The 26,391-nt window shown below is 34.8% G+C and overlaps 1 protein-coding gene across 1 annotated transcript in view; it reads left to right on the top strand.

Annotated features, from left to right (window-relative positions):
- The window catches only part of MDGA2 (MAM domain containing glycosylphosphatidylinositol anchor 2), a 1,021,793-nt gene that overhangs the window by 751,462 nt on the left and 243,940 nt on the right, over positions 1–26,391 (top strand). The window contains exon 8 of the mRNA XM_004454777.4: positions 18,716–19,009. Within this exon, the coding sequence (XP_004454834.2) occupies positions 18,716–19,009 (294 nt within the window). The remainder of the gene's footprint in view (positions 1–18,715; positions 19,010–26,391) is intronic.

Below are 26,391 nucleotides of genomic sequence, written 5' to 3' on the forward strand. Positions count from 1 at the left end.
GATTAAATAGACTTCATGTCAGAAGCTATTATGAAGTGCGACGGTTTGCTCGGTCGGTAGAGGTGGGGTCTGGCTGCGGACGAGGGGTCGGTCCAGCTCTGGATGAGGGGTCGGTCCCACTTGGGACGAGGGGTCGGTCCCACTTGGGACGAGGGGTCGGTCCGGCAGCAGACGAGGGATCGGTCTCACAAGGGGTTGCGCGGTTCGGCTGACAGGGTCGCCCGGCGAAGCCGGCGACGAAGGGGTCGCCCGGCGAAGCCGGCGACGAAGGGGTCGCCCGGCGAAGCAGGCGACGAAGGGGTCGCCCGGAGAAGCAGGCGACGAACTGGGGACAAGGGAGGCCAGGCCCTTGTCGGGGGCTCTCAGGACTGGAGGGCGCACGGCAGAAAAACTACCGCGGAGACGAGGTAAACACGCAGGTCCACTTTATTGAGGGAGAGGCAACAGTTTTATAGGGGCTGGGGAAGGCTGATTGGTCGAAGCCACGCCCTGTTCTGATTGGTTGCCGGCGAAAGGTCAGTGGGCGGTACTGGACGGGGGAGGGGTGGTGATTAGGGATTGGCTGTCGCTGTTGCTGGGGGAAGGGGCAGGGTTTAGGGATTGGTGGCTGCTGTTGCTGGGGTGGAGGGCAGACTTGAGTTTCCCGCCCACGCCTGGCTGTTGCTGCTGTCGGGGGAAGGGAAAAGGGCAGACTGGATTTTTCTGCCCACGCCTGGCTGTTGCTGCTGTCGGGGGAGGGGAAAAGGGCAGACTGGAATTTTCCGCCCTGCGCCTGCGCAGGGAGAAAGAAGAAGGGTGCCATCCTACAGGCATCGTGTGGCGCCATCCGGGAGGAGGGGCAGCCGCGGAAGCATGGCTGCCGAGAAGGGGAGACCCGAGGGCACTCTGCGCCCATGCCGAGCTCCCTTCAGGGGTGGCGGTGAGTCCGACCAGCCACCCTATTATGGGGGCAGTGGCTTGGCTGCTGCGGCCGCTCCCCCGCCAGGCCAGCAAACCACACTTCAGCCCGAGGGGTGACTGCAATGAAGGACAAAAGGAGTCACTATATATAGATAAAGGGGTCAAATCAACTAGAAGACATAGCTATTGTAAATAGTACGCACCTAATAGCAGAGCCCCAAAATAAATGAAGCAAGTATTCACAGCTTTGAAGGGAGAAATATATGGTTCTACATTAATAGTAGAAAACTTCAACATGCCATTTTCAATAATGGATGGAATATCTATAAAGAATATTAACAAGGAAATAGAAGACCTGAACAATATTAAAGAGTTACCTGGGAGCTAAAAGACATATGTAGAATGCTTGACCCAACAGAAACAGAATACACACTCTTTTCCAGTGCACATGGAATTTAAGGTAGACCATATGTTAAGTCACAAAACAAGTCTCTCTAAATTTTTAAAAAAATTAAAATCATGCAGTGTATCATCTCTGATCACAATGGAATGAAGCTAGAAATTAATAACAGAGGCAGAATTGGAAAATTCACAAATTGTGGAAATTAAACAATCTACTCAAACAAATAATGGGTCAAAGAGGAAATCACAGGGGATATTAGTAAAAGAAAACACAACATGCCAAAATTGTTGGGATGCAGCAAAGGTCTTGCTGAGAGTGGAATAAATGCTTACATTAAAAAAAAGAAAGAAAAATCTCAAATCAGAAAACTAACCTAACCAGTTCAGGATCCAGAAAAGGAAAAGAGCAAACTAAATCCAAAGAGAGCAGAAGGAGGGAAATAGAGTGGAGATGAATGAAATAGAGAATTTTTGAAAATAGAGATAATCAGTGAATTCAAAATAGTTTCATTGATGGAGAGCAGATGTGGCTCAAGGGGTTGAGCACCTGCTTCCCACATGGGAGGTTCCAGCTTGGGTTCCCAATGCCTCCTAAAAACAACAAACAAACAAGCAAACAAGCAAACAAATGAAAGACCAACTCTGGGGAGCTGATGTGGCTCAGTGGTTGAGTACCAGTTTCTCACCTACGAGGTCCTGGTCCTGGGTTCACTCCCCCGACCCTGGTATGTAAAAAAAAAAACAGTTGCACTGAAAACATCAATAAAATCATAAACCCTTTAGCTGGACTGATAAAAAATAATAAGATAATAAGAAATTAAATTCAAATATCCTAAAGTCAGAAATCAAAGGGGAGACACTACTATAGTCCTCACAGAAATAGAAAGGATGATATGAGGATATTCCAATCAAAAGCCTCCAACTGAATTAAATTCAGTCAAAGGGCACCACACCCACAGGAATGCTCCAATTTAAGAATATCATTTTCTGGGGTTCACATAAAAGACTCAACCTCTTAATAAGTAATCATAACTAGATGACTTCACTGGTGAATTTTACCAAACATTCAAAGAATTAACACCAATTTTGCCGAAACTCTTCCAAATAATTCAAGAGCAGGGAACACTCACAAATGTATTGTATGAGGTCAATATCACCCTAATACTAAAGCCAGATAAAGTACCAAATGAAAAGAAAATTACACACCAATATCCCTTATGAATATAGAAATAAATAAAAGAGATTTCATGAAAATTAAAACTTTTGTGCATCAATGTATTTTATCATGAAAGTAAAAAGCAAACATACAGAACCTGGAAACCACATATCCAAGGGGGGTTTAATATCCAAAATATGTAAAGAAATCCTACAACTCAAAAATAAAAAGACAACCCAATTTTTAAAATGGACAAAAGACTAGAATAGCCATTTCTCCAAAGAAGATATACACGTGGCCAAAAAGCAAGTGAAAAGGTCCTTGACATCATTAGGTATTAGAGAAATTCAAATCAAAATCACAGTGAGATGCCATTTCACAACCACTAGAATGACAACTATTTAAATTTTAAAAATAAATAAAATGTTGGAGAGGATGTGGAGAAAGGGTACACTATTTATTCTTCAGTAGGAATGAAAAATGGTGCAGTTGCTGTGGACAACAGTTTGGCCCTTCCTCAGAATTATCATATGACCCAGCAACCCATTTGTGGTGGTTTGAAGCTGTTATGTACCCCAGAAGAACATGTTCTTAAATCAAATCCATTGCTGTGGGTATAGATCCATTGAAAGTAGGACCTTTTACCAAGACTACTTTACTTAAAGAGTGGCCACCTCATTCAGGATGATTCTTAATCTTATTACTAGAATCCTTTATAAATGGAATAAATAGAGAAAGATAGAGAGCACCACAGAAGCAAGAAGCTGAAATCAACAAAACCTGGAAGAGTAGGGAGAAACCAGCAGATGCCACCATATGCCTTGCCATGTAACAGAGGAGCCATGGATCTCAGGCAGCCAGTATTTGGGAAGAAAGAATCACCAAGGTGATTGGACATTTTCTTAGCCTCAAAACTGTAAGCTAATAAATTTCCATTGTTTAAGCCAGGCCATTTCATGGCATTTGCTTTAAGCATCCTAGGAAACTAAAACATTACTTCTAGGTATATATCCAAAAAATGTAAGCAGGCACTTGAACAGACATTTGAACATGAATATTTTTAGTGACATTATTCACAGTTGCCAAAGGATGTAAGCAACCCAAGTATCCATAAACCAATGCATGATAAATGAAATGTGACATAAATACATAATGGATTGTTATTCAGCCATAAAAAGGAATGAAGTTCTGATACAAGTGACAACATGGGTGAACCCTGAAGACCCATTTTGAGTGAAATAAACCAGATCTCATTGATATGAAATAATTACAATCAGCAAAAACACATAACTAGATTATGTATTACCAGGGGGTGAGGTAGGGTAGGAAATAGGGAGTTAATGCTTAAAATGTTCAGAGTTTCTATTTGGGATGATGGAAAAGTTTTGGTAGTATATGATGGTGATAGTAGCACAACATTCTTAATGTAATCACCACTGTATTGTATATTTTAATGTGGTTAAAATGGGAAATTTTAGGTTTTATATATGTTACTTGAATAAAAAATTTTAAAAATATCCTTTGGACTATACAATGTAGTTAAATCTAATGTAAATATGGACTATATATAATTGTATAATTATCATAATATTTTATCAGTTGTAACAAAGTTAACACACTAATGCAAAATATTAATAGCTGAGAACTCTGCATGTGTGATTGGGTATATATGGGAAGTCTGTATTTTTTGCATTATTTTTCTGTAAACCTATAACTTCTCTAGTTAAACACAAAAAAACAATAAGAGCGCACAAGGGCAGATCTCATTGTGTATAAGGAAATGTCTTTTAAAAACTTTTATACCAATGTAACAAACAAAAACCCCTTGCATGAATTGTAAGCTATCAGAACACACCTATATAACCAGTACTCAATTCAAGGAAACAAGCATTACCATATGCTAAAATATTTCAAAGTAAATTAGAGACCTCATGATAATTATTTTTTGGTAAATAATTATTTACCAAAAAAATTACGTACAATTTTTGGAGTGTTTATTATAAACCAGTAGCTGAGCTATACACTTTAGTACCTATTGAATCCTTAAGGCACCATATTAAGTTGGCAATGTCGTTATATTATTCCCATTTTACAGATGAGAAACTTAAGCTTTAGAGAGCAAAAGTAAGTCTCCTAGGCTCTCATAGTGAATAAGTGATGAGGTAAGGTTTTAAATATAGGTCAATTTTGGCTGCATAACTTGGTTTCTTCACACAAAATACCCAGCCTTTCAATGGAATGAGCTCAAGAAATGAGATTTCAGACTCCAGAGATTTACCGGAGGAACCAAACTTTTGATGAGTGAGCCTATCTCAGAAACTCAAATCACATTGTGTCTTCCTTCTAACTTGCTTTTAGTAAGGAATTGGAACCTGGTAAGTATTGCTGGATAAAAGTTTGACTAAGAAACTTAGGACTGAAGTTTCTTAAGGCAGCTTAGCTTAGGAACAGGCTGAAAGCTTTAGAAATGGAACATGGGTCATGGTTTTGCTGGGGATGATTTGCTGGGGAAGGAGTGTGTTGATAACCCAGCACTTTTCTCAAGTTCAGGTAAAGAAATCAGTTTCCCAAATTTTATAGATATTGTCTCAGTAATGCGGACTAGAAGAACAAGGATGTGAAATAAGAATATCGTGCTTTTAAAAAGATTCTGTGAACAATATGAAACTTACTTGTATTTTAAATATGTGAATTAGAGATAATAAAATGACAAGCTGTTCATATATCTGTGTATCTAAAATGCATTTAGCATGAATTGTAATAGTCCACTATAGAGGAAACATATGTAGCCCACTATTACCAAGTTTGAATAAATAGTGCTTGTCACCAAAATATATTTAGTTGACATTTACACAAATACTCCTGCTACAGAATAAACATACAAATATATTAATAAAATAGTACCAAACTCTACTCACACTCACATATTAACTCAGAGTGAATTAGGCACAATTCCAAGATTATGTGAGTTTTTATATGTTTTTAAAATTAGGCCCATATTATTATTGTAGCATCCTGGACTTCTACAGACTGGTAAAATGGATCATAAAATGCAGTTATGCTTCATTAGAATATTTATTAAAGTCTTCATGTTTTATAATAAGCCCTCCTCCTATTTTTTTAATTGACCAGTTATCTACTAACAATCTGTTAATTAAATCTTATTTGCTACAAAGAACATGTGGCCCTCATCTGTTGATGGAACATTGTGTTCACTAGTCATTTTATTTGGCTCTTGACAAAGCATGAAAGAGCCAGCTTCATTTTATGTCAAAATGTTTATTAAAATGGCGGTAGTGTCTATTTCCACAAGGACAAGGCATATTCAGTAGTACACAATCAGCGGAGTAATTAGGGAATTTGCAAACGACAGCCATTGTCCAGAGTAATCATTTATAAGAGGCCTAACCATGTTACATGGGCTCTACAAGGAGACAAGTGGCCTTTTTATTATAGAAGTAAATTGATTTTTTTATCCTTTCTGAATCGAAGAGTTTACTACGGTGAGCAATGGTGGAAAGTAAACTAAATTGCAGATTGCCTTAAAGCATCTTTCTTTTATTAGGCTTTCATAAAATGCTTTTGATATATAATTTATAGCTTATCTTCCCTTTAATTTAGAATTAATTCATCCACAGGGAATAAATAGTATAATTAACATGATCAGACAACACCTTTTAACCTACTGGTCCCTGGTTTTCATGGCAACACCTTGACCTTTGTGAAAACGGAGAGCACTGACATTTTGTCAACTTCGTAATGGAGGAATAGATGTATTTTGGAATGTCCAAACCTCATAACTTCATAGAAATAAAAGAAGAACTTGAATATCTGCATTCGATGCCATTTTATGATAATATCCCAAACACAGTGATGAAATTATTCTGTCTAATGGCAGAGAAATGCAGCTTGCTTCCTCAGACGGCTTTGGGGAATGCCTCTGACTATTCGGATTAGGAAGACTCATTCTTGTTCTTTCCAAAATGTTATTATCTACAAATAGTGTCATCTGAAATGAATATGTAGTTCCCAGACAACTGACAATGGCAATGAAATTTATTTATATAAAATCTTAGTCTGACCTTAAATATGCCTATACCTATGCTGGATACTTGAGATATTAAAGGTATGAATTAAAACAAAATCTGTGTTCTCAATTTAGAAACACACATCACAATAAAAAATAGTCATTGCTATCCCACTTATAAAAGACTGTGATATAAAAACATAATAATAGCAAACATATATGGGGCATTTGCTTTATTCCAGACACTATGCTTAAGATGTTGTGTCTATTATACTGTTTGATCTTAAACATAAAAAAAAAAAATACATGTAAAAAATTGAAACAGAAGCAGGTTAAATGACTTTTCCAAGGTCATCTATGCAATAGGTGGTAGAATGGGGATCTGAATTGAGACAACCAGATTTGAGCTTTGTCTTGGCAAATATATTATGCAACTCATGCATTACACTTTATAAGACACTTTCATGTGTGTTGTACCATTTTACCTTTAAAATAGTATTAAATTCTCCTTTACTTTATTTTTTTATTTTTGCAGATGAGGAAACTAAGATTAAGAAGTTGCTTTGACAAGAGTACATAGTTAGAAAGTGGGATAGACTCTGAGCTCAGGTCAAATTTCCAATATTATAACCCTACAATCTTTCCAAATTCCCCTATGTCTATTTTTAAAAGCCACTTTGATTTAAAAGGAAAAAGAACAAGCAAATGAGGAGTTAATGCTTAAACTGAACAGAGTTTCATTTTGGGTTGAGAAAGTTTTGGTGATGGATGTTGTTGATGGTATGACAACATTGTGAATGTAAATTAACAGCACTGAATTATATATTTGAATGTGGTTGAAAGGGGATGTTTTAGGTTGTATATATGTTACTAGAATAAAAATTGAAAAGTAGACCTAGAACTACAACACAAATAGTGAACCCTAATATAAATCACAGACTATAGTTAATAGTAGTACAATTATAAAAATGTTCTTTCATCAGTTATAACACATGTATAACACTAATGCAAGGTGTTATATGAATAATGTAATAAGATTGTATATTGCCACTCGTTATTTCATGCATAATTTTTTCATAAACATATGACTTCTCTAATGAAAAAGTAGTAAATAACAGGCAATTACTGGTTGCTAACAATCCTATCTATTTATCAGTGTCTGGAATTCATAGTATAATACTTGAAGGTAGTGAATTGTCTAAGTGTAAAGATTTATTTATTTTTATTTATAACCCTCCCCCCCCCCCCATTGTTTTACACTTGCTGTGTGCTCTCTGTGTCTGCTCTTCTTCTCTTTGGGAGGCACAGAGGAAGCCAAACTTGGAACTGCCATGTGTGTAAGAGGTGTTCAATCTCTGAGTCACCTCAGTTCCCTGCTTTCTTGTATCTCTCATTGTCTTTCCTCTGTGTCTACTTATTGCATCATCTTGTTATATCAGGTGGCCACACCTGCCCATTGCGCCAGCTTGCTATCTTGCTCATCTTCTCCAGGAGGCACCAAAACTGAACCTGGGACCTTCCATGTGGTAGGCGGGAGTTAAATCTTTTTAACTCCCACATCTGCTTCCCCATATTTGAATACTGAAGGGCTCAAAAATGTGTGTTGGAATGAATTGGTATTAATTTTAACATAGGGCACATATTTTTATATATAAGATCCTGCTTTTATTACTTTCTGACTATTTACTATTAACTTAAAAGACAGTACAGTTATACACAGAAAAATGTCCCTGGATAAGTCATGACAACAGTTTTATGAAGGAGTAGGTAAGGACAAAAATGTATTATAGATTATAAGACTTACAGGAGTTTGGAAATCTCTGAACTAATTATTTAGGTATAAGACTATGCCAATTCTCTTTAGTTTGTATAATAAACTATTTGGAGTGTTGTATTAAACTTTAAAGTTAAAATTCCTTAGCAATTGCTTATACACTAACTATAGTTTCCAGTTTTACTCTGCATTATATATAAAACATACCAAAATTGAAATGAAACTTGATTAATAGTATAGAGTTATGTTGATGAGTTGGTCCTTGTGGTGGCTTGAGATTATGTTAAGAATCCCAAAAAGAGAAAGATTATGTTTGTAAACTAACCTATTACTTTGGTTATGCTACCCTTTGATCATATTAAATTTGGTTGAGGGTTTTTTATTTGATTACTTCATAAGATTGTTTAGGGCTTTTGATTAAACTTAGTCAATGAGGCAACTCAGGTTGAGTCTCAGCCCTCTGGCTGGGTTTGTTATAAAGGAAGACACAGAAAGACAGACAGACACCAGAAAGGAAGCTGCTATGTTTGATCCAGCCAGGTGAGAGAAATGACAGCAGTTTCACTCAGAGCTGAACTGAAGAGAGAGAAGTACCCCAGAGGCTCAAAGAGCTGAGTCCCAGGGAGAGATGAGTCTTATGCCTGATAGCTTACAGTGGAATTAGGGAAGAAAGCAGAGTTGCCAATACAGAGAGGAGGCCTGGTAAGTGAAAAGCCCTTTGCCAGGTTTGACTTCAGCTGCAGAAAGGCAGAGAGGCCTTGGCAGAGGTCAACAGCCATCTTCTTTTGCCATGTGGTAGCTGACTTTGATGAGAAAGCTTATGGTGCTCTGAGTTGGACACTTCATGACCTTGGAACTATAAGCTTTTACCCCAAATAAATCCCCTTTATAAAAGCCAACCCAGTTCTGGTACTTTCCATTGGCAGCCCTTTGGCAAACTAAAACAGTCCCCTAATTCCCACAAATTTTTAGAATGCTTATCTCTTAGTTAAATAACCTTGTTATATATTAGTAATTAAGTATCTTTGCTGTTTTGGCTCTTGTAATACCCCAAGATTTCTTCTTACAGAATAAAAGCAAATGCTTCTTTTTCAGAGCTCATATTCCTTCCAATATTCTCAGTCTAGTCCATATTCCTTACTTCCTAAAATTTTAAGGTAATTGGGGTTACTAGCAAGCTGAACTATCTCACTCTTGTTTATTTAGTTAGTTCTATCACACACACGAAAAAACACAACTTTTTCTACATGTGAAACTTTATATGCCTAACCAGTGAACATCAATCACTTATATATTTCAGTGCAAGAGAAAAGCATGTATTAAGTCAGAGAAGGGAGGGTAAGCAAAAATTTAAAAAGATAAGCTTTCATATCTCAAAGATACCAGTAGAAAGTTATTTTGTTAATATTTATTTTAATGATTCTGGAAAATATTTAATTATAAGCTTAAGTAAGAAAAGTAAATTCTGTAAAGACGACCACAATTCAAGGCTCTTGAAAGCTTAACCCAATGGTATCTAAGCCATCTTAGGTACTAAGGTGCCATTCACTAATATGTCCATAAGGTAGCAAGAATAGAACCTGTAATTATTTGCAACTGGCCTTGTAGCTTGCATTGCAAGGGATATAGGAATGCCATACAGAGAGTGATTTTCTATTTTGTTCTTTCATCTTGAACTTGTGTAACACTGAATCCCTGAGAGACTATTCTTGTGCCAAAGCAACACCTGCTGGGAGAGGGAAGTTGGCACAGCTACCACTCTTGCCTGCCAAACCTATTTTTCCGATTGAATGGCACTTCACGTCCTCTACCCTCTAACACCAAACCCTCCAGTTTCTACTCTCCAGGATCCTGCCACTCTCCATATGTTTTCAAATAAATAACAATACTGTCCTAATAAGATTTCCCCCAACTCCTTCAAAAATAAGCATTCTTGTGTGTGTCTGTGTGTGCATACATGCACAGTTCCCTTTAGAATTTCCATGTAAATACTGCGGTATTTTAACCTGCTCTTTCTTTCTGCTCTATGGCTGGATTTGTAAAACATTTTCAATCAGGTGTTATTAGCATCTCTTCATTTATTATGGGCGTATTTATGCTTATTCATACCATGGACAAAAATAGTAGCCTTACCATCTGGCATGTGTCTGTTTTATGTATGGTTTTCCCCAAAGATTATAAATAATACAAGTGTAGAACAGGACATTATATTTCACAGCCAACTAGACTTTTCTTTACCGCTAATGGGGGAAAGTAATAGATAGCATGGACAAATAATTCCCTACTACTAAATGTTTCCAATATTTTAGTAAACTATTTTTACCATCTTATACTATTATTGGGACCAAATCAAAATCTTGTAGGAGTGATAACATAAAAACCTATTCATTTTTGGTGGCAAAAGAGTTCATGTGTAAACAATGATCTTGAAATTCAAATCTTTTGTAATTAAGAGTTGGATAATCAAGATAAGATTACACATCTATGGTTTTCTTAACTTTCTTGCTTGGTAATCTTGAATGGTGTGCCATCAATCAATGAAGAATTTGTTAAGCACCTCTAAAATGTCATACACTGTGGAAGATTTTGATGGAATAGAAAACACCTGATGCTGAACTCAAGACCTTCTAGTTACTTATATATGTGTGACTGCACATTTTCTAAACACATATATAGTATAATTTGAACATGATGTAACTTAGGTAAGAGAAGATAAAGTACAGAGATGTCATGGAAGACTTAAGAAGAGAAGAAACTTAAATGGAACCTTAAAGAATGGGAAATTGTTAGATGGATATGATGATGGGAAAAACCTTTTTTACGTGAGAAGAAAGTTAGCAATGTGTCAAGTGGTTTCAGTGGACCAGCAATCTAGCCTAAATTGAATACAAGGTTTTCAAGAAGCATTTTATCGCTTAGTTAGGTTTGACAGGTAGCACAAAAAAACAAGCAATGGTATTTAGACCTTCTATTCTGGAAAACGGAGAGTTCTCAAAGATATTTGAATGGTAGAGTGCCATGATTTTTAAGAGGGATTAATTCATGGCGAGATTTTTGGGAGGGAGGAGGAAGAAAAATTAATCAATTAGTTTTTGTAATTCATTTATAAAGGGGAACACTATATTAATGTATGCCTCAGGGCAGTTCTGCATATTTTAAAAGAACAACCACAAAAAATTCTCTGTGCTGTATATAATATAATTCATCATATGACCACTTTGCATTTTTACATACCAGGAATTGTGTCCAGTAAGTATCCAGTAGCAGCCTTTACTCCTTTAATGAGGAATGGGTTGTAGTGTTCCTGCCTTTCATCAAACACTGTATGTTACCATCTATAGTTTCTTAAATGAAATAAACATCAGCAGCTCTATTAATAAGTGAGGAATCTTTAGCATTTGGATTTCTTTTGACATCCTGAGCATCTTTAAAGCACACCTTACTGTTTTTTTTAAATTGATACACGGTTATTAACCATACAGAAATTAAGTCAAGTTCATTTGATTAAAAAGTATTATTGGAACTTAGATTAAAATTATTTTTCAGTTGAAATCAGTTCTTGAACTTGCCTTATATCACCCTATGAATATGTTTCCAATGGACATAGAGGACTGCATTCTTATAAGTTTTCTCTGTTAAGGCAATTGTTCATCTTTGTAGTGTTGGTGTGTTAAATCAGTTGTGAGCTGTGTAGTGATTAGAATATTTCCAATAACAGTACAGTGTCTGGAGGGTTTTTAATATTGGTTACATTAATAACATCATTCTCACATTAGATATACTCCTTGAGAGGAAGAGAAATGAATAGTTACAAAAACATGCTGCCAATTTCACTTACTGCATGGCCTATCTTAACTATCCTAAAATCCATTGTAAGATGTTGTGACAAATTATTTAGCTCTTTGCTTCTATGTAAAATACAGTATTTTGTGATTTCTCAAAAAATCAATATCTGAATATACCCATGTGTGTACCTCATGCATATGATGCTAATCTGTAATGTGTTAGAAAAAATGAAATTGGGAATTGCTGATGCTGACACAGAGCACTCAAGTATGATAGAATATTTTTCTTTTAAAAATATATTGTCTGAAATAAGGGTGTTGATTACCTTAGAAGCTCATTATATAGATTACAATGCTAAAACTCAGATCAAATTTATAGTGTTTTAAAAATAATCCACTTATTATTTTTCAAGGTTAAAAGAATTACATACAATAGATACGTTTCGTTTGGATTAGTTATGTCTAAAAATTCACTATTTATCTCAGTCTTTCTTGCTCTTGCTTGTATAGATTTGGTCAGCATCAGTATTAAATTCTGCCATTAGGGGTCACTTTCATAAACATACAATTTCTTTAAAGTCTTGTTCATTATTTTATGTTTTCTTTTAAAAAAATATTTTTAAAGAAGTTTTAAATTACAGAAAAGTTACATCAAAAATATAGGAGATTCCTATATAACCCACACTTTCCCCTCTAGCATTTCCCCCTATTAAAATCATCTTACATTAGTGTGGTACATTTGTTACAATTGATGAACACATATTGAAACATTTCTACTAAACTATAGTTTGCATTATGGTTTACATTTTGCACTGTACAATTTTATAGGTTTTAATAAAATGTACAATGGCCTGTATCCGTCATTGTAATATCATATTGAACAGTCCCAATGTCCTAAAAAAGCCCTATGTTCCACCTATTCTTCCCTCCTCCTCTCTCAGAACCTCTAGTAGCCACTATGGGAGAAGGCAACTGTGGACCAAAGTAAACTTATTATTGTAGTAACGGAAGAACTTGTAACATTGATGTATCTTTAATATAATTAGTGTATTCCACTCCAGAACATACAAATCTGTTGTAAACTATTTCTCCCACAAATTCAAGTATGTTGTTCTTATTTTAAGATTCTCAAAAATATGAGTCTAGTTGTCCTTCTAGAGACAATTCTACTAATTAATTTTTATATTATCTTCAAATTAAAAGAAATATGTCTTTTATTCAACATCTACTATTACAGCAAAATGTAAATATTTATATATTTTCAACCTTAGAACTAAGACCGTATTAAGTATACACTGAATGCCTTTATTTCAGACAGTATATTTTTCCACATATTTGAGATGAACTAACTTTCCTTTGCATTCTTTTGAGTAAGGAAAATAAAACCATCATTGTCTGAGTAAAGACTAAAGATTAAACTTCCTAAGGTTCCCTCCCAACGAAGAAATGAAAACATTTTCATTTTCTATACTTGTTTTATTTTACAGCCTCTGATAAGATAGAAGAGTTGACAGAAAACTTATTTGTTCAAATTGTTTGTCTATATATTTGCTTTTGGAATGTCAAACTTTGGTGTCATATCAGGTTTTTCAAATTGCTCTGATTATAGCATCTCCTACAGTAGCACTTTAGACAAGAAAAATCAAAGTAAGAACAGTATATTGACTTTATGTCAGAGAATGTATCTTTGTGTTTTTAAGACTTTCTCTAGCAAGTATGTTATGAATGGATGTGAATCTAAAAAGGTGCAGACATTTCAACTTTTTCAGCTTAATATTAGTTTTCATTGTGAGACTTGATAATTTAAGAAAAAAGCAATTTATTTTTAGCAAAAGATTGTAAAAACCATTATGACAAAATTAAATGATGTCTTCAAATTGCCCCATTTCTGTTTTGTTGTTTTGTTTTTCTTTGTTTTACTCACAGCTTATGTATCCATTTGACTTAAATGAAAGAAGAAAACTGAAAGAGCCCTTTCTTGACTCTCTTAACTGTCACACCCCTTTCTCCTCATCTCAAGATGTGCTGCATCTAAAATCTATGTTAACTTAGTGAATATATTGTGCAGAATATCCTGCCACTTGTATGAGCTAATAATTGTAGAATGACTATAATTTATTAAGTACTTATCACTTTTATTCTAATATGTGAGTTATCTATTTTGTTTATATTATCTATTATAATCCTAGATTTTTTGTCTTCCCACTTATATCATGACTTCCTACTCTGTGCCAAATAGAGCAGTAGGCTTTAGAGATAGAGACATTCTGTACTCTCAAGGAGTTGACTGTCTGGTCAGTGAACTAGATATGGAGATACGGAAGAGTGAAACAACATGTACAGGTAGAAAACATAATATGTGGTCAAGAGTGAGCAGCTAACTCAGCCTGGGGGTGGGCAAAGTTATCACAAAGGTGCTAACATTTGAACCAAGTATCAGCAAATGGGACTGGCAGAGGGTGCTAGAAGACAAAATGGGCAAGATGCTCAGCAGAGGGAAGAACTACTTATTCAAGGGCATGAGGTTCATTATTTGGTGAAACTGTTAGTAAATGAGTATTACAGGTGTGAGCAACTCTAGAGGAGCATTTACCAGAGTGCAAATTGTCCAGAATACCACTGCAAGTTATTGTTACCAAATATTGGGGGGTTATCATCATTTGAATTTGGAAAATGAATTAATATTTTAAGTTTCTCTGGTCCTCTTGGTGTGTTTAATATGCTAGTATGTATTTTTAATGTTGCATGAAGGTAGAAAATGAAGGAAATTTTTTGCAAAGAGAATAAAACTTACCAATATTCCTGCTTTCAGAGGGAATCATGGTGTTTTGGTCTAGTTCCTACTAGGCATTTTATTCTTCTATATTTCCCCCAATATGTATTCTTCTCTTCCCTGAATCATTGCCCTACTGCCTTGTTATTTTAATTTTTACTGAGTTCCTATTATGTGCCACAAAGAATTTTGGATGCTGACAATATAAACATGAAGTAGAAATATCCTTCCCCTTCAAAAGCTCCTTGTTAACATTTATTGGCATATAACTTTTTCCTGTAAAAATTGGATGCCACTATTCATGCTGTTCAGTAACATGTTTTCTTCACTTAGTAACATCAGTTATAGCTAGTCATACTATGCACTAACATGTTTTTCTTACTTCACAATATAAATATCATTATCAATAAATACGGATAGACTGCACCATCATTTTAAAAGGCTGTGTCATATTTTGTTGTGTGTCTGTACCATGATTTATTTAACAAATCTGTTACACCGCTTTCAAGTTTTAAAATTAGAGCAGTATTATAAGAAGCACTCTCATTGAGGTTTTTAGTTTTCATAGTAACATGAACAGAATTGTGTTTGTGATGATAAAATATATGAAAGGATAGCAGGAGGCCTGGAAGAATTATACTGCAAGAGAGAGACCAGTTAGTAAGCTGTCCCAAGAAAAGAAAATTATGACTTCCACTAAGAAATCTGCCTATAGTCATGAAAAGAAATAGGCAGATACAAGAGACATGTTTGTTAGAGAAACAAGAGGATTTGGTGGCTGATTGAAAGAGATGCATAGTAAGAAATGATGAACCAAAGAAAATGCTACAGTTTTTAACTAGGAGATGGGATATGTTCATAATTAACTATTAACAAAGTGAAGAAATAAATGGTGCTTAGGTTTGGGGATTTGAAAGACTTTTGGAATAAAAAATAGGCTGCAAACATAGGCTGGAAGAGCTGTTTGGTAAACTTGAAACTAGTATTATCAATACATAAAGCAAAAAGAAATTGATGAGAACATGATCTCTCAAAGGAAAAGTTTAGAGTCATGAGAAAAAAGAGTTTAATATAGATTTCTAAGGACTGGAAAATTAAGTGGTGAACACAGAAAGAGAAGTCTACCAAAGCTATAAGAAGGCAAAAGCTGCTCTTAACCAAGGAAGTTGTAGAGAAAGGATTAACTCTGATTCAAGATTTAAGAAACCTCATAGAAGAGATAGAAATTAAACTGTCTTTTAATTAAGATTTGCTATTTAGTAAAACTTGGCTAAATAACTCAAAATCTATTTTTAATTTACCTATATTAAAAACTGAGCTTGGATTTCTTTAATTTAGATTATGAAGGGGTAAAGGAAAAGGAAAAGTTTACCTAATAACAACATATTACCAATTTTACAAAGGGAGATTTTGAACTATTTATCATGAAAAACTTTAAAAGTTGAACTTGCCAAAGATCCATTTTGATTAGAATGATCTAATACAATGATCAGTAAATATTCATCTTATTAAATAAGGAAATAAATATTTTCATTTGGCACCATTCCTGACATTCACTTTTCACTATTTGTTCCTATAATCAGAACATGAATAACCTCGGGGCTCATTAAGTGCAAATTCTTAATTTCACAAATGAAGAAATTGATTCTCAGAATGGTTAAGCTTGGCCAAGTTAATGTGGCTTCTTGGAAAGATGATGATTGCTTTACAATTCCTTTTTTATTTATTTCACATAGATATGTCAAATCTGGGTATTTATTTGGATTTATCATACAAGCATTTTTTACATAAATGGTGGATTTTCTGCTATATATATATTCTCCCATATACTCCTTCATATTACTCATCTCTTTATATTGCCCTTCAGAGAGTACAAGAAGGGGGCCATGAAAATTGTCCCTAGGAGCAGAGCAGCCATGAGGAGGAAATCCCAGTGCTAACTCACAATTCTTCATTCCACATATCATAGTTTACTGATGCCTGCTTTGGGGTCCTGTCTCTATGTTGCCTACCTGATTAAACTAACCTCAAGTTAATTCTGTTTCTACTCTTACCAGTACTATAATCTGGGCCAGAGTATTTAACCTCTCTTATTCTCAATGCTCTCATCTCTTAAATTGTAATATTAATATTTGATCCTTCGGATTATCAAGAAAATTAAGTGAAAACGTAAAATCTCTAACCATACCTGCCAAATAAGAGGACCATAATTAAATACTGAGGTCTTTCCTGTTATTCTGCCTCCTTTCTCATGGAAATGAATGAATATTGTGACTGTATTCCAATCCTGTTATTATAGACTGCTGCTTAGAATTGCATCACAAAATATTTCATAATTTAATAAATTATGCTTACAAGAACAAATTTGATGGAACAATTTAATCATTAATATTTTAAAAATACAGTTATTTTAGAACATATATTCTGTTAATGTTAATTCCCAGAACATGTATATCTATTTCAAGAGTTGCTGGTTAATGGTGTTTCATATTTTCTAAACTCTAACATGCCATGTATTATGTAACTAGCATTATTTTAAATGAGAAAGAAAGAATTAAATGAAACAGGTAGACATGAAGGTATTTGAATAACAAGATAATTAATTCTCATATTACTTGAAACTTGAATTTATTTTCTCTTTGTATAAGAAGAGGAAAACATTTCAGTATTAGTTGAAAAATAATTTTAAAAATTATTTGTGTGTTTTTGTAGCTGAACACTGGAACAGTGTAATGCTAGAAAGGAGAATAAAAATGTTGCCTTTTAATCCATATATAGTGCTACTTCCAAAGGAAGCATATGATTTTTATCAGAAGAAAAATATTATTCATATGTTCCTGGTTTTCTTATTTTTGACATTGTAATTTAGCCCACAATTTTTGAGAGGTGTTCTATGGCAAAAACCCATTTGATTTCATATACATTTGTATAAGAAATAAAATTTTTCAAATGGAACGTGTAATAATGTTTATAGGAAAAAGTATTGTGTAATACTTTATGTTAGCTCATGTTATTCATTAAATCTTAACATGAATATATTCTAGCACAGTAAAGTAATTTCTAGTAAATGCATCTAATTTACTAATTTTTCGCAAATGTCCTCAGTAAGATTAGAAATTATCTTTACTTGAGAACAGTCTAATACTTAAATTTATTAAAATATACATTTTTAAAATCATTTAAAAGTATTTTTTATAGAAATAGTGGCAATATCATCAGAAGATATTTACTTCAAAATATTTTATAGTGCAAGTATAGGAAATTTAAGTGTCCAAAAATTACAAGTTCAAAAGAGAAGATTGCCAAATAGGATGGCACTATAATCAATTGTTCCATTCCATTCCAGCTAGGGAGTTGCTATACTTTTTAGCAATTTGACAAACATTTTTAAATCAAAATCAAAACTTCTGATTTTCCGTTTTCTATTATTTGCTTTTACTGTTCCTTTTAAATCTACATTTATTTCATATCCCTTTCTTATAGCATCCTTGAGAAAGCAGAACAGCCTAGGAATCCGAGGACTGCAAAGCTGAATTCCACCCTTTGCAAGAAGGGTCACTCTTCTGTGAAATGCAGATGTTAAGAAACCAGTTAATGGCTTGTAATGGGAAACTATTGAGTAGATTTTTCTTATGTTGATCATTCAATTTCCTGTTTAAAATGCCTTATTTATTGTGCTGAAGTTGGCTGTCCCCATCTGGGAGTGCTCTATCAAAATAATTCTGAATTATTTTAAATGAGGGTATGCCCCATTTATTCTCAAGGTGTCTATAGTTTTTTCGTCTGAACTATCACATTTCTTCAATCAGCAGAAATTGTTTCCTAATGATTTTCTGTGTTTGGATATGCTTTACCAGTTTATACTAACCTTGAAAAATTTTCTTTTTCCCATTTCAAGTTCCACCCAATCTGACTGTTCCACAGGAAAAATCACCTTTGGTCACCAGAGAAGGAGACACAATAGAACTACAATGTCAAGTAACTGGAAAACCTAAACCCATCATCCTTTGGTCTAGAGCGGATAAGGAAGTCACAATGCCTGATGGATCGATGCAAATGGAGAGTTACGATGGAACACTGAGGATTGTGAATGTATCTAGGGAAATGTCAGGAATGTACAGATGTCAGACCAGCCAGTATAATGGATTTAATGTGAAACCAAGGGAAGCCCTGGTACAGCTCATCGTACAATGTAAGTAAATTCCCTTTCTACATGTTTATATCTGGGGACACAGGGAAAAACGATACAGTTCTACTACTTGTCCAATAAGGTGATTTTTTAATTAGATTAGGATGATTTATCTGTTATTGGTGCCCAATTTAAGCCATAATTTTCCCTAAATTTGCTTATTAGTTGAGTTCATATACTAATAGAAGAGTTGTATTAGAGAGTGTGTGATGATTATAATGGTTTTATGTGGCTAGTTAATGCAAAAAGAATCAACAAACCTAATGGTTAAAAATCGGCCATGTGTAGTGAAGTGGAGTGTAGACTGGAAGTAATTGCTAATTTGGGTTATAATACTCTTTTGTTTTCACAGTTCACGTTTCTTCAGACAATTGCATGTTCTCTGCTCAAATTATAACCTATTTCAAGGCATCCCTCTACTTAATTTGTGGAGACCTAATCATTGAAATGCTATGTTTGCGTATCTGAAGTTGTAAGAGTGGATTACATAATTATCTGTCAATATAGAGATAATTCAGGCAGATCATAGGTGTTGAATTTTTGCTTAACTTTCTTAAAAGATAATCGTCTACCTCTGCCAATTGAATAGGATAAATTAACAAATTTTATTGAAATCATTTTTACAATTCGAAAAAAAGATTGTATACACAATTGTACACAAAAATTGTATTTGCTTTTGGTATTAAAAATACATAAATTCATTAACTTATGGGTCAATAAAAGTTTAATAATGTCACAGACCTTGGGTTCTTAAAGGATGCACTGGTAACGTGGCCGCCAGGTGATGTGGACATGGCTGAAAGGGAAGAAGAAAATTAAATACCATCTGTTTAAGCTCTGATAGTGTCACTGTAAATTTTAACTAATATACTGTTTGTTAAATAACTGGTAGTAGAATTTTCAAGAAAATGGATGAATTAGATGAAACTTCAATAGACAACAATATTGTTTTCATCTTTTTTTTTCTGTAACTCAGTGTTTATTTTTAAATATAGTTTAGTTTAAAATGTGCCTGTTTTTATATCAGACTTAAGGAATTAGGCAAATTTAACTAAATTTAAATTTGAAGGAATAATTAAAATATGGAACTATTGTACTTGAGACTTTAGCAAAATGCATTTATTAAATACCCCCATGTATATGAGATATATGAGTGGTGGAGGCGAGGGAGCAAGGGTCTGGGCTCTGTTTTACCATTCGTTGGCCTTAGGTGGAAACTCAGATTCCAGGTAAGCCATTGCCCTATGAATAAGCAAATGTGTATTTGGAAACAAATGTTAGATAACGTGTCTGATTTCTGATTGATTACCAGGTGTTGTTGTTTTTTTTTTTTATCTTGTTTTGTTTCTTTTTTGTTTTTTTCTTAATATAGTTTTAGATGACAAGTTCCATTCAGCAGTTGAGTATTGCTTTGTTTCCACCAGCCTTCAATCATGACAATATGCTCATGGGTAGGAGGTTCATGGGAAAGCAGGTTTCAGAAAGAAAAAGAAAGAAAAAAAGAGAGCTATCTCAATACTCTATAAAACAAGGAACACCCCAAGTCATCACACAGAAATTGGATGCAATTTGGAGGACCTCAGACTGAGAAGAACAAGATTCTGTTTTCCTTTAGGAGTTACGATAAGGTTTCAGGGCATTTAGTTTCCACTTTGCTCATACCCTTCTGGGGAAGTGCTGATGTAAGTAAAGATGTGAAATCCAGGGGTGCTAGGGAATTTTGATATGAGAGTTCATGTACCAAAATCTCCAGTCTTCATAGGATTCTGTTGGTGAACTGAATTTCCTTTTTATTTATTTTTCTTCTTCTTAATATTTCTCCCAGAAGTTGTTAAGCATGCGATTTTAAAATTTGAGCCTGTACTATTGAAGATAAACACTGGCACAGTTGTCACTAGTGTGACAGAGATGTAATGGACTGAAAGACACCAAAGACGTAGGGCAAGGAATATAATCTAACAGCATTTCCTTTCAGAGGCAAACTTCCCTGGCATTCCCAGTTTCAGGAAAGGATGGTATATGTCTTTCAGGATGCTCCCTTTCCTATATCCCCAACTGTTCTAAAGAATCTAGTTATATATCTGCACATTTTTCAGTACAATTAACTGATAACAATTACAGAATATTCCTGAGTAAACCAAAAGTCAATTTTCTGAGCATGTAATCCCTACAAGTAGGCCCAGTCTGTATACTTCCCTAAATCCTATTCCTACAGAAATTCTTATAATATTTTTAAATGGTAAACATTGAAACTGCTGTGACATTTTTTAATTATGAAAATAATTTTATAATTGTGCTTAACTTGAATAGCCTTGATACTTACAAAAGTATTTATCTGGAATATAAAATATTAAGTTATTTCACACACACTTGTACACATGTATACATTTATTTGCATGTGTTTATATCATGAGCAATTAATCCCATCATTGCTGCTAGCAATCTATGTACTTCTGTATTCCCTTCCAGTTACCGAGCATATCTTTTATATTGCAGATACTTAGTAAATTTTTTGAGTAACTGTAAGCTCTGATATAATTGGAATGAGAATATGGATATTGGATACTTATTGCTTTGCACGTCTGGCTTTTATAGGTTTCAGGAGTATCTGAGAACTTGTTTTATGTAATTTAATACCAGAAAGTAACCAGGTATATAAATTAGGGTTATGGCATGTTTTCCAAGTCATGAACTTTACACAATAGTTTATTTAGATTTCTTTTTTAAAAGTTTATTATGTTGGGGAAAATCAGAGATTGAAATAGAGAATAGAAAACAGAGAATAAACAAAACAAAAAGTTGTTTTTTTTAAAAAAACAATAAAATTGGCAAAAGTTTAGATTGACAGAGAAAAAATGAGAAACGACAAAGTAACTAAAATCATAAAGGAAAATGGTGAAATCATTAATGACCTCGCAGAAACAAAAATTATTATAAGAGAATATTTTGAATAATTGAACATTAATAAATTAGATAGCCTTGAAGAAATGGAAAAATTCCTAGTAATACATCAGTAACCCAAACTGACTCAAGAAGATATAGAAAGCCTCAACAAACCTATAACAAGTACAAAGATTGAATTAATAATCAAAAACATTCTAATAAGGAAAAGTCCAGGACCAGATGGCTTCACTGGTGAATTTTACCAAATATATAAGGAACAATTAATACCAATCCTTCTCAAACACTTCCAAAGAATTTAAGAGGAAAGAATATTTCCTAATCCATTCTTTGAAGCCAGCATTACTCTGATACCAAACTCTGGTAAAGACATCACAAGCAAAGAATATTATAGACCAGTTTACCCTTATGAATATAGATCTAAAAATCCCTAACAAGATATTAGCAAACAAAATCCAAAAAGATTACACAAGATGACCAAGTGGGATTCGTCCCAGAAATGCAAGAGTGGTTCAACATTCAAAAGTCAATGCTATTGGTTTTTCCAAGGGCTACAGAGACCCACAGGTTCTATGGTCATGGCTGATGGAGTTCAGTGCCATGTCAGTTGGCCCTACTTTGGAGTTTGTGTTTCTGTGTGATGGAGCTGGACTCAGATGTGATCTTTTCTCACAAGCCTCTCCTGTTACTTTTACTGGAACTGTAGTTGGTGCTGGGGTTTAATGTATACCCAGGGGACCTGAATCTCTGGACTGACTATGTGATAGCCGGGCCCTGAGCCTCAACAGACTTGCAACTCCTGCACTCTGGTTAATTGGACTTACCCCACTCAGCTAACATGAAGGTGAAGAAGGTCAGCCACCACACCAGGGAGCCAAGAGTGCCTACAACTGAAAGCAGAAGGATTGCATCCAGCATCCATGTGGAATCTAAGCCCCCTCTTGATATAGATGTGGAGTGGACACAACCATTCCAAGGTTCACAGGATGGAGGAATAGAGTATGGATTAGAGTGGACTTTACTGATATTCTATTCATGAACTATTGTGATTAGTAATCAAAGAAAATGTGGCATTGGTGTGGAGAAATTGGCCATGGTGGCTGCTGGGGGTAGGGAGTGGGAGGAAGAGATGAGATGTGGGGGCGTTTTTGGGACTTGGAATTGTCCTGGGTGGTGCTGCAGGGACAGTTACCAGACATTGTATGTCCTTCCATGGCCCACTGGGTGGAATGTGGGAGAGTGTGGGTTGTGATGTGGACCATTGACCATGAGGTGCAGTGGTGCTCAGAGATGTATTCACCAAATGCAATGAATATCTCATGATGATGAAGGAGGTTGTTGTTATGGGGGAAGGAGTGGGGTGAGGAGAGGTGGGGGGTATATGAGGACCTCATTTTTTTTAATGTAGTATTAAAAAAATAAAGACAAAAAATTTAAAAATTAAAAAAAAGTCCATGGGATACACTACATAAATAAAATGAAGGAAAAATAAAAACCATGACTTTCTCTATAGATGTAGAAACGGCATTTGACATAATTCAGCACCCTTAAACAACAATCAAGGGTTATCTAATATTTGTATATATGAGTGTTGATTAAGAAAGCCATTGGATATATATTTTCCAATGATAAAAAAGATTTTTTTTCTTTCAGAAAACAGTATATTTTGAAGGATATTTCCTTGAAAATCAGTTAGGGATAATACATTGCATTGAATGTGACTTTTGTTTTAAGGCTCCATCATATGGGTGTCTGTGTGTGTGTATAATTTGTTTCACTGTTTCACATGCAACTAAAGATAAGACATTTCCATTATGAAGTATAAAAATAGACACTAAAAACTAGACTGAAGAACGATGTTAAATTGCCTGATGTAACTGTGTTTTACCTGTTTACATAGGAGATTTCATGTACCCCTTATAATACCTATTTTCCAAATGAACAAAAATTATGAAAGAAAATAATAGGGCTATTTTTAAACCTATGCTCCTCACCCATTTCCATTTGCAAAGTAAGACCAAATGTGGTGAAACTATCAGGGATAGTTGCTTATAATTTTTCCAAGAAATGTAGTGAAGGCTCTATCTCAATTATATACAATCAAAATGAACATTCAACCAAACCAGAACTTTGCAGGTCTTATAAAGAAAAAGATTATTAAAGACAGATTGGAGTGTGCACTAATGGATATGCTCACACTGATAAATGACAGTAATTTTCCATAGTATGGTCTTATCAAATTGGCACATGGACAAATGCATGAGCTTCAATGGATTCAGTTCCAGAATAGCCTTGTTTTATCCCCTCCCCTACCCCTCCATGCAACTAATTTCAATTCTGTGTTTCGTGGTGTGATGATCTTTGTTCTCATCTGAGTAACAACTTGGTCTATTTTTTCAGGCTGTGCTTCAAAAACAAAAATGTTAAATACAGGTGGTTGATATAATATACTGAGTACTACTTTTAAAGTTTATAAAAAACAAAATTGCCCTGAAAATATCAATGTGATTTGGGTTTGTACTAATGCTAATATCAGAGATAAGGTAACTGTTGATAAAAGAGGCAACAAGGGAGATGTTTGCCATATTCACAGAGAAAGATGTTAAAGTCTACCTGAAAGAATTTATAAATGAATGAACAAGTCTTTATTTATTTTATTTAGCAAAATAATGAAATGGTTTTATGCTTCTATCAAACTCAACAGTTATCAGATCTAAACTCTGTAGCCTGCAAGGTCTTGCTTATCCAGGCATATTTCCATCCTCCAAATCAATCTAGCCTATTTCTTCTCAGCCTTATAAATACGGTGAGGTAGATTGAATTTTGTATCCCAATTTAGACGTATTCTTAATCTTAATCCATGTCACCGTTGGTGTGTACCCATTATAAATAGAACCTCTTGAAGATGTCATTTTTAGTTAATACGTGGTCAACTGAAGTAGAGACTTAATCTGGATTATGTGAGGCTTTATAAAATGAAGATTCTGAAGGAAGTCAGAGTCAGAGAAAGCTACAAAGAGGAGCTGGGAACCAAAAGTCGACAGAACCCAGAAGAGAAAGGAGAGGACGTCACTATGTGACCCAAGGCAGAGATACAAGTCAAGGCACCCCAAGAATTGCCAGCTACCACTAAAATATTAGTCTGGAGAGGGATCATTGCCTTTCTGACACCTCAGACTTAGACTGTTCCTGGTTTTAAAACCATGAGCCAATAAATTCCCATTGTTTAAGCCAGAGCCCATTGTGTGGTATTTGTCATAGCAACCTAGAAAATTACAAGTGGTAATTATAATTTGCCTCTTTGCCTTGGTTACTCTTATTTCCTTTTACTGTTTCTACCAATGCCTCAAATCATTTTCACCATACTGGTGAAATACTGGCTAAGTCTCACCTCCTTTAGAAAGCCACTTGGTAACTGGGAAGGGCCCTTTGATAGTCCTTTATACACTGGCATTTAGGCTGCATAAGGCAATTTAGAACTTCAAAGTTAAACTTTATTTTCAACATACATGTTAAATGATACACTTCTTTCCAAATCTTTACTTATTATTTCACCTTTACCTTCCTTCATACTCTCTTATATTGACTATAGAGTTCATGTGAACAACACCAAGAAATGCTTATAATGATTGTATAGTTTCATACCAAACCATTTTGATCTAATTGGACTCACTTTTTTTTCACCAAACTGACTTGATTCCAATGGCCTTTGATTTACTTCCTTAACATAAATTCATCTTGAAAAGTTGAAGACTTACTTTTTTTTTTAAGATGTATTTTATTTTTTTGTCCCTTCCCCCTTGTTGTTTGTGGCCATTGTCCACTCTCTCTGTCTATTAGCTGAGTGCTCTCTGTGTCTGCTTGTCTTCTTTTTAGGAGGCACTGGGAACCGAACCCAGGATCTCCCATGTGGAAGAGAGGCGCTCAATCACCTGAGCCACCTCAGCTCCCTGGTTTGTTGTTGAAGATTTACTTTTGAAATTATTCAGACTACATCAGAAAGATTCACTGGAAGTTCAAGGATATTTTATGTGATAATAATCCTACAGCTTGTGAGGATTATAACTTTGAAGAGGGTATTCATTTGTAACAGGGGTTCTTAAATGTTTTGTTCCATGGACCCCTTTGCCAGTCAGGTGAAAACCACAGACCCTTTACTAAGTCCACACTGTACTGTATATGATTTAATAAATATTTCACACCTGCACTAACACGTCCCCCTAAGAATAATATTTTTTTTTGAATTTCAATTCAAGCTCACCCCTTGTTAAAAAACTCTGATTTGGAGGATTTTCTTTGGCCCATGGAATCCTAGTTTAATTACTTATTACTCTATATATGACCTTTGCCAAATATCTTAATTTCCCTGAGCTTTAATTTTCTGTTTCTAAAAAGAGATGAATGTTTCCCATTTTAATAATTACTATTTAAAGATTAAAATAATTTTGAAAAGCAACTAGAACATTGCTCACCATACAGCACAC

Source organism: Dasypus novemcinctus, chromosome 3, assembly GCF_030445035.2.
Source record: "Dasypus novemcinctus isolate mDasNov1 chromosome 3, mDasNov1.1.hap2, whole genome shotgun sequence".
NCBI lineage: Eukaryota > Metazoa > Chordata > Mammalia > Cingulata > Dasypodidae > Dasypus > Dasypus novemcinctus.